Source organism: Raphanus sativus, chromosome 4, assembly GCF_000801105.2.
Source record: "Raphanus sativus cultivar WK10039 chromosome 4, ASM80110v3, whole genome shotgun sequence".
NCBI classification, from domain to species: domain Eukaryota; kingdom Viridiplantae; phylum Streptophyta; class Magnoliopsida; order Brassicales; family Brassicaceae; genus Raphanus; species Raphanus sativus.
The window spans coordinates 52,007,562-52,017,647 of record NC_079514.1 but is presented as its reverse complement, the minus strand read 5'-3'; the positions used below and the strand labels follow the sequence as shown (position 1 = coordinate 52,017,647).

The following is a 10,086-nucleotide window of genomic DNA, read 5'->3' as shown; positions in this document are numbered from 1 at the left end:
AACTTTCAAACTAAATTTATTTCATGGAACCTAAGCTTGTGAATAACTAAAAATAAAATTGTTAAGAAATAAACACTAAACATAACTTTATTTGAGTAGCATGCTGTTTAATTTTTGATATGGTTTGTTATATATTGTTGATGTTTTAGTTTGTCTAAGAGATTTGTCCAAAATTTGCATCCAAACCTTACATATATTTGTATCTCAAATATGAAAAGCTTTTAGATGTTATAAATTTGTGTCCAGATGTAATATGTAGATACAAGTTCAATGATGTCTAAACAAACAACATTTAAACATTTGCATTTAGTATATAAAAATAAACTGAGCATTGAGCTAATGAACATGATTGATTTTTCATGATTTTGGTTCTAGAAAATTTTATTTACTTGTCTTATGGATTATATTATAAATTTGAAAGTTGTAAAGGAGTTTTATATGAGATCAAGTTTCTTGAAAAGATCAAGTTTCTTGTTTGTTAACAAAATCCAATTTTTTCTTGTTTGTTAACAAAATCTGCAGAAGAGGATATGATAATTTGGAGATTTAAAATACATGGGCTTGGCCCAAATTTAAATTGAAGAAAATATTCTGTCGGATTGAGCATCCAAATCTCCTCCGTGATGCTTGTTTTCCTATAAAAAAAACGCCAAGGCAATCGATTCAATTTTTTTTTCAAATAAGATAAAAGTTTAAATAAATAACCATTAAGATTTTGAGTATTCGTTTTCTAATGGTGAAGATGTTAGTTTTCAAAACATATCAATTGGTAACTTGTTTTGGTTTTCCTAATTCCTACTTAATTATTTGTATATATTTTCCAAAATAATGACCATAAAAATATAAACGTTTGTAACTGAAAATATATATTATTATTTGATCAAATCTAATTTATTCCTTTCCCGAAATTTAATACATTACTGAATTTAATGTTGATAAAATGCATATTTGCCTTCCCCCATATCACGCACTCAACGCATCGAGAGATTTGACTTTTTGAATTCCCGCCATTAAAAGCTTCCCATTCACACCTCCTCTTTCCACATCTTATATATATGTACGTGTTGCTTGCTATCTACTACAGCATCTGAAAGCTTTTGGTAAGAAATAACTCTGCTTCGATTTTATTTAGGTATGCAATCTCTAATCACATCACAATTAAAGGAAATGAAATAAACATTAAAAGTAAATTTCTTTGAGTGGCTTCTTGTTTGACTCTTCTCTGTTTGGTTTCTATGTATTATTGATGTTTTAATTTTCTTTGGAGATTTATGTAGACCAATGCAACAGGAGAAGATGGATCTCTTCAACAAGTTACCGGACCCGGTTATCTCTCACATCTTGTCCTTTCTTCCAACAACAAAGGAGGCTGCTTCCACATCAGTTCTCGCAAAGAGATGGCGCAATCTTTTTGCATTTGTCCCTAATCTCTATCTCGATGGAGCTTCCAAGAGTTTCATGGATTTCGTGGATAGGGTTTTGGCATTGCAAGGTGATTCTCCCATCAAGGAGTTTTCTCTCAACGTTAAAACCGGTGTTGATCCTGATCGTGTGGATCGTTGGATATGCAACGTGCTGCGACGCGGTGTTACTCACCTTGATCTATTCGTGAAGTTTGATGAGGAATATTCTCTTCCTTATGAGATATCTGTTAGTAAGACGTTAGTTGAGCTGAAAACAGGATATGGAATCGATCTTTACGCGTGGGACGATGACATGTTCTTACCAAATCTTAAGAATCTTGTTCTTGTCGCAGTTGAGTTTGGTAGAGGTCAGTTTCAGACACTTCTTCCTGCTTGTCCTGTCCTCGAGGGATTAATGTTGCTTAACATGAGGTGGAGAGATAGAGACGAGATCTTGTCAAGTTCATCTCTCAAGAAGCTTAAGATATCTGTCCAAGAAGGCTGTATAGGCACTTTCTCATTCGACACACCGAATCTTGTCTTCTTGGACTACGACGATTTTGTTGCTGAGGATTATCCATTGGTTAACATGCCAAACCTAGTCGAGGCTGGGATCGAACTTGGAATAACTCCATTTCGAGTCCGTGGAGCAAGGGATAATGTGATAAAGCTTATTCATGGCCTTCAAAACGTGAAGATACTTTCCTTAACTCCTACAACTTTCGAGGTCAGTATATACTGTTTTTAGTCTCTCTTGTAAAATACTCCCTCCGTTTCATATTAAGTGTCGTTTTAGAGAATTTTTTTCGTTGCAAAATAAGTGTCGTTTTAGAGTTTCAATGCAAAATTTATTAACTTTATTCTCCATTCTATTTTTCTATTGGTTGAATTGTATCGGTAATGATGTTTTTATATTGAAAATATGCAAAATTAAATGCTTTCTTAATCCGTGTGCACAAGTTTAAAACGACACTTATAATGAAACAGAGGGAGTATATGTTTCTTTGGAGCATAACAAAACGTCTCTTCTTGTTTCAGATACTTTCTCTTTGCTGCGAAACGATGCCGGTTTTCAGAAACCTTACAACTTTGAGTATCAAGAGTGTTATGATTCAAGGATGGCAAGCAATGCCACTTCTGCTAAGGAGCTGTCCACGTTTGGAGACTCTATACATTGGGGTATAAAACAAAACCACACACACTTCTCTTATAGTTTTCACTAGCTTTGAGTTTGGAATGGTTTATTGTGTTCTTTGTCAGGAACTTTTACACTCTATAACGGATGAATGTGGGGATGTTTGTGTCTGCCTTTCTAAGCGGAACAAAGGATGGTCGCTCATGTCTTGTCATGTGAATAAAATAAGGATTTTAGGGTTTAGAGGAACAATAAGAGAGGTGCACATGATAAAACATTTCTTGGACTATTTGCCGAGTTTGAAAGAGTTGGAGATAGTTGTTGAAGAGAAGGAAGATACAATGTTTGGTATCCCTAAATGGTTAGACATTGTGGAGGAGACACTGAAGCATTTCAACGAGACGTCGAGTTGCAATGTCATATTCTGGATGCATGCTTTCTTGTACCGGAGATTGACTCGGAAATGGAGTTCTCGTGGATGAAAACTTGATCTGGCAATGTCTTTTGTTTCTTTGGGTTTTTCTTATATGTGTTTTAAGTACGATTTGTTTTTACGTTCAACTTGACACCATGGTTGTGTCTTTGCAACTTTGAAGTTTACTTTTTCATAATCCTTGCCGTCTGAAGCAAGTAATTTGCTTCTTCTTTTTTTCTCTCCTCAAAATCTCTTTCTTTAGAGGTGTTTTTGGTGCAAGTCCATTGCACTTTGATGACTTAGGGTGTTTGTCGAGATATTGGGCTTTGTTGGTTGATGTGTAGTTTTTGACCTTTTACTGTAGAATTAAGCTGCATAGTTTTTGTTGTAACTTTATTTTTTTGCTCTGATTTTAAAAAGGGAAATATGATTAGCAGACATTAATTAGAAGTTATAAAATTCACATGTGTTTAAATTTTCTAGAGCATTGTTTTTTATGCCGTTGAAACAATAGTATCTACAACCAGAAAATATGAAATTATAATAATGTAGGGACTTTTTTTTGTAGGTGTTTGCACAAAGAAAAAAAGTCTGTAGGCTTTTAAAAGGTAAAGTAAAATTTGATTGGTAAAATTTTGTGGCGGTAAGATAACTGTGGCTGCCTACAACAACAAGAGCAACTACCATTCAACCTCTAAATTTTCTAAATTGTTATGTCTTGGGAAAGTTTCGAAGATAAATGAGAATTTAAGAACAATTAGGACATACGTTACGACCAACGGGGTTACGTGCTTCTACTAAATTTTGTTTTTTCTTAAATATTTGTGTTAGAACTAGCTCAATCTCTATAGAAGTGCTTCCAATTAACTCAACATTATCTGGGTGCCCCCGACTAATACATGTTCTAGATCCGGCCCTGGGAACAATCAGGAGAGAGCTAGAGAGCTAGAGAAACTCTCTTGCCTTGAGCTTGTCAAAGCTAATGCATGTGCAATAAACAACAAGAGTTTGTAATAACCAAAGATCTGCATATCATTCCTAGATTTTCCAAATGCAAGTTCCATATCAAGTTTCATGGGAAGATTGAGTAATGCATGAAAATAACAAACTACATTCCCTCCAGCTCCTAGTTATATAAATAAGCAGTGCCGGTCTGGACTCTTCGGACGCCTAAAGCATACAAAAAATGCTGTCCCTTTGATTTTTTTCCTGAAACACTGCTGCCCCTTTGATTATAAATTTAATATATTTTAAAGTAGTAGTATCAAATATTAAAAAATTTAGGTTGTTTTTAATAAAATAAATAAAACATCAAACCATTATTTTGGTCTATTTTCTCTGTTTTTCTCTTCATATTTATACTTTGCTTGTTTGATTTCTTATAATACTTTTAGTACAAAAAATACAAATCCAAAGAACAAAACATATAGTCTATAGATAAAAAGGAACATATAAAAAATACGCTAACTTCACAAAAAAAAAAATTCATAGAATTTCAAAAGATATACATCGCATAATAGTTTTTAAGTTTTTTTGTATTTTAAAAGTTTGTGGCAAAATTACGAAAACTTAAAAAAGAAATAAAGAGAAAGGATTACATAAGATTATCATAGAACTATTTGACAGAGATCAATTATAATAAAACAGTGGAACATGAACAATCGACAATTCAAGTTTTTTGTTATAATATTGTTTACTCACACAGTTATTCTAACAAAACCGAAAGAAATAAAAAAACAAATACATTTTGTTATTATTTATAATTATTTATTTAATATCATATCATTTAATATAATATATATGATAAATAATTAGGTTGTTGGAACATGTAAATAAATCTTCGGTATTGAATGAATAAATCTTTAGTTGTTGTTCTCAGAAAAAGAAAATTGTTATTAATATCAGAAAAAGCAAAAAAAAAAAAAACGAACGTGGGATTTGAACCTCCTATCCGCAGGTCATCACTAGGAGACAACTACCACAAAACGAAAGTGAACATAATGCTTTATGGAGTTTAACCCGAGTTTGATCATGTAAATAAGCATGTTGGAATATGAATTGGTTTGTGCCACACATTTGGTTAAAATTTCTCTGTACTCTAGTGTTTTTTTCTCTGCTTGGACGTTAACCAAATTAAAAAACTCTCAGTTTATAAAATAGGTTCCTCTATGTCAAAAGCTGTACTGACACCCCAAACTAGCTTTGATCGCTAGGACAAAAGTATTTAAAGAGTTTAGTCAGAATTTAATGAATTAAAAACATTAGTTTTGCATTTACAAGAAAAGAACTACTATTTAAAAACGTGCCTAATTTATTTACATATTTCTTTGGTACAAGGAAAACTTATTTAAGAATATGCCTAATTTATATTACTATTTATCATAAATCATTTCCTTTAACGGAAAAACTCGTTTAGATGCAAAAACAAGATTTGAATTGCAATGCTAGTGATAACTCATTTTGAGAAATAAATATGGAGACAATACTTAGGTTGTATTGATTAAAATGAAAACAAAATTCTTAATTTGTTTACAACTATTAGTCTTAAATATTCTTACATAATTTTGATAATAAACATAATAGCATGGATAGATAACAAAAATAATTTTAATAACTAAGTTCAACATCCATTTTTTATTTTCTCATATTTGATTTGAGACTTTAGTTTCAGTTTTGGTTCTAACTAAATGGATGTGATTTCCTAATACCAAATTTGAATTATATGGATAAATGTTTCTAAACATTTATATGTGAGTAATCTGCTTTTAGCCACACTTGAAAGTTTTAAAATGCATTAGAAACATGTGTACATGTGTTTCCAAGAAAAAAAATACTTTCTTTAACTTTATTTTGTTTTAGAGGCCCTTTATTTAAAGATATTGAGACCTATTATGAGTGTTTAGATTTTTTCACCGGTTGCAGAGATGAGATACTACATGTGATGATGTGGGTAAATGTGAGACAATGAGGCAAATTCTAGTGGTTTGAATGAGATAATGATTTAAAGAAATGTGAAGAACTCTCTTGATCTTCTTTTACATGTTTAAAATTTGGTATTTTTATGTGATATGACAGTTGAATCATTATGATTGATGTCTTTGAAAGTTGACAAAAAAAGATGTTTTTGAAATTTTACTTTACTGTTTCTAGTGAAATCTTTTTCAAATTAACAACTGTTTTGTGTGTTCTTAATGCACACAATATGTTCTTTATACACTGATTAAAATTCATTAAATTATAACTTTTTGTCAATTGATGTATATTTTAGTTAGATATGTAAGCCATATTTTCTTTAAGGAACTTTCCGAAATTAGACTTAAAAATATTTATACTATTGCTATGAGCTAAAATACTAAAGATAAGGAGCTCATCGAAAACCAATTCGAAGGAAATACACGAGATTTGAATCTACAATATATTTAATCAGAAATGAAATTTCATTGATTTCTTGTGAACAAGACTGAGAATCTTGATTTTGGACTTGGTGACTTTTGTTTGTATTAATAGTTTAATATTTTACTTCATTTCCCCTTTTAATTGTGATGTAATAGTTAGATTAAGGAGATTATAATTATACTATAATTAGTTATAAAATATAACGGAAATATACTTATTGAAAAGTTTTTCTGTCAATTATCTTTGACTTACCTTAAACAAAATATCAACGTCTGTTTTTGTAAAAGGGTGGAAATGTTTTTGGCAATCTAGTTAAACATTTACTAATCTATTTTATTTTCCTTTTCCTGTAAAAAACAAAGAAGTAACGTGGTAATATTCAATGTTATACATAATGATATGCTGCATCAAAGTCAATATTTATATATACAATTTAATTTACCATAAAAAATTTACTAACAAATATTAATCCATTTTCATTCTCAACAGTTTTCATATTACTTGTAATCGTTTTATTTATTTTCATTAGTTATTATTTCTAAACATTTTTAACTTTTATGGTAATTGACCCTGAATGATTAAAAACAATCATTTGGTCATCGATTCACATACGGTTCGGAGACACTCGACCCCAAAGATCCCTCATGGTTCAAAACCATTCAAACCCAAAGATCTCTTACAACATGAACCTACTCGATCCTGAAAATATTCTTTACAGGCCAAAACAATTAAAATACTAATAAAAATATCTAAAACCAACATCTTAATTTAATGTTCATAAAACATCTAATTTTTTTCTCAAAGAAAAACATCTAGATTATGGAAATTATAAAGAAAACATATATATCAATATGAAATAATATAAACTAATGAAAAATAAACTAACAAAAATATTTAAAAGGTAAATTAATTTAATACCTAACCTATAACACACTGGAAGATTGACATTACAAAGTAAAGTGTGAATCCATATTTTCTTTTATAGTGCATTACAATGTATAAAAGGGAAATTAAGCTAGCACAAATAAAAATCAACATAAAATGTTTTACAAAAAGATAAAATTATGACCATAAATATTCTTTATAATAAATTACACAAAATGATATCCATAAAAATGCTAAATTACCAAACGTAGAAACATCGATATTATAATATAGAAACATCGATATTATAATATAGAAATATCAGTATACTATATAATAGTATGTTTTGTATATGCGAAATCGGAATGAGCTTCTTAATAGCAGGTAAGGGAAGTGGCTCGCCGAGGAGGCTCAGAAGAAGAAAATTAATGTCCGTCAAAAAGTAATAGACAAGCTAAGCTAGGTCTGTTTCTTATGTCGTTGATTTGAGAACTGTTACAGTTAAGAATTATATTTGACAGTTACTTATATATGTTCATTCTTATCAGGCACAATTGAGATCATGGCGCAAACAATGTTTGGAAGAGGCTGCCATAGAGCTTAATATGACAGTTCCTCAATAATAAATGGAAGCCTATTCCATGGGGGCTTAAACCAACCACACTTCTTTTATAGCTTCACTCGTTTTGAGTTTGAAATCGCTTATTGTCTGCTTGTCATGGTCTCTTCCATTCTACCTTTCGAAGTGGAACAAAGGATGGTCGCTCATGTCGTGTCATGTAAAGAAGATACAGATTTGATCAGGGTTAAAGGAACAACAAGAGAGGTGCAGATGATAAGCATTTCTTGGACTTTTTGTCGAGTTTGAAAGAGTTGGAGATAGTTGGTGAAGAAAATGAAGCTACATTGTTTGACATCCCTAAATGGGTAGAACTTGTGGAGGAAAGACTGAGGTATTTCAACGAGAAGTCTAGTTGCAATGTCATATTCAGAGTGCACGCTTTCTTGTACTAGAAGTAGACTTGAAAGTGGAGTCGTCGAGAATGAAAGTTTTCTCTTGCAATGTCTTTTTTCTTTGGTTATTTTATATGTGAAGTATTATTTGATTCACGTTCTAGATGATACTACCATGTTGTTTCTCTGCGACTTCGAAATTTACTTTTTCACAATCCTTAATTATAAGGAAATCTCAGTAAATTGTTATATGGAAATCTCAGTTTACTACACAAGTTCAGTATGCCAAAGATGAAATGATACCAAAAATTGGCTTTGATCGCTAGGACAAAAGTAGCGTATATTTCAACTTATGTTAGGACAAAAGTATCACCGACACAAACTGTTACATGTAGTATATGTAAGAAAGAAATATACATCATACATCTTTGTTTCTACAGTGGACAAACAACTTCATCGCCATACTTAACTTACCTGGTGACAGATGGATATGAGAATGTATGCGATGACTGCACATGCACATTATCATGATGATCTTTATGATGACATCACTTCACTTATGATCTTGATGATATTCTCCTAGCTAGCAGATCCGACGCATGTGGCTTGTGGCAGTAGAAGCCCCATGTCACGAGCATCACTTTGTTTTGCTCTTCGGAGCTCCACTAAAACAAAAAAAAAACAAAATCCACCCTAATCACTTAAATCAATATTTTTTTACCAAAAAGAAATTATATACCAAAGAAAACCCTTTGGATGTGCAAAATATTTCAAAAAGTGTATACACCCTTTTGTAGAATTAGCTTTTGTGTTTGTTTATGTGAACTAACTGAGAAAGAACAGCATTTCACATTAAAAAGGAAAGAATACAATTAAAAAACATTTCTCATTTCAAGATACATTCAAAACGTGTCCCATTAATGATACGTATGAATATACAATTCATCAAAGAAAGAAGTAACGAGATTAGAGAGGCAAAGGATGGTACAAAAGGGACCCATGCCCATGTAACCATTGTCTCAAAGATAAAACCGTCACACTGGGTCTACCTTGTTTGGTCCATATCTCTCAACCACATAAAAGAGAAGACAAAGTCATTTGCAACTAATAAAACCATAACATAACACTTGTTTTTTGTCCTCTTCATCTTTGTTTTTCTTCTTTTTTTCTTCCCACATAAAAGACCAATTATCTCAACTCCACGTAAACCTAACAACGCACATTAACTGAGCCTATTGATGTGACTCTTTAAATATTAATGAAATCCATTAGAAGAAAAGTTGCGTCTGAATAAATGAGCGAATGCGAAATCTGGCTGGCTGGCTAGGTAGATATATGGCCAACAAATATTTAAATATACCAGAATTGAGGTAAGTGTCAGGTTTGGTAGATGGTGAAATCTATTCTGTAAATCTCAATCCCAATAAACCTACCACTCTCCGTTCCCTCATTGGAAACATCACCTACTCTCTCTTTTTCATATATAATACTAATATGAAATTTCATACTACTATAAGTCTATAAGTCCTAAAGCACTAACAAAAGTTAAACAACCAACACCAAATCTAATCTATGTTATCAAAATAGAAGTACAAAAATACACCTCTTAATTTTTCAATTTATTTACAAAGTTACACCAATGAAGTTATTAATTAATATACCTTTTATGATCCTTTATTTTTTTATGTTTAATTAATACATTTCCAAAAACAAATTCTAACTAAAACTCATGGCAACAATAATTAATAAATCTAGATTTAGTATTCTTTGTCTTTTCCTATTTTATTATATGTATGTTTAGAAATAATTAATAAACCTAGTTTTAAATATTTAAAGAACAATATTGCTCTAAATTCTATATAATTATATTTTTATTATTTACTATTTAAAATAAAAGTCATATAAATGAATCATTTAAA

The 10,086-nt window shown here is 30.9% G+C and overlaps 1 protein-coding gene across 1 annotated transcript; it reads left to right on the top strand.

Annotated features, from left to right (window-relative positions):
* The first annotated feature begins 1,281 nt into the window (after positions 1 to 1,281).
* LOC130510857 (putative F-box protein At3g58860) lies at positions 1,282 to 3,146 on the top strand. The gene is made up of 3 exons (XM_057007552.1): positions 1,282 to 2,130; positions 2,442 to 2,582; positions 2,664 to 3,146. The coding sequence occupies exons 1-3, from the start codon at positions 1,282 to 1,284 to the stop codon at positions 3,018 to 3,020; spliced, it is 1,347 nt and encodes a 448-aa protein (XP_056863532.1). The 3' UTR covers positions 3,021 to 3,146.
* The last annotated feature ends 6,940 nt before the right edge of the window (positions 3,147 to 10,086 follow it).

What these genes read in the sequence shown, in the direction of transcription:
- LOC130510857 (XM_057007552.1), top strand. Translation starts at nt 1,282, where the DNA reads ATGCAACAGGAGAAGATGGATCTCTTCAACAAGTTACCGGACCCGGTT. An exon ending in TAACTCCTACAACTTTCGAG is followed by an intron (nt 2,131 to 2,441) that starts GTCAGTATATAC and finishes TTCTTGTTTCAG; the next exon opens with ATACTTTCTCTTTGCTGCGA. An exon ending in TGGAGACTCTATACATTGGG is followed by an intron (nt 2,583 to 2,663) that starts GTATAAAACAAA and finishes GTTCTTTGTCAG; the next exon opens with GAACTTTTACACTCTATAAC.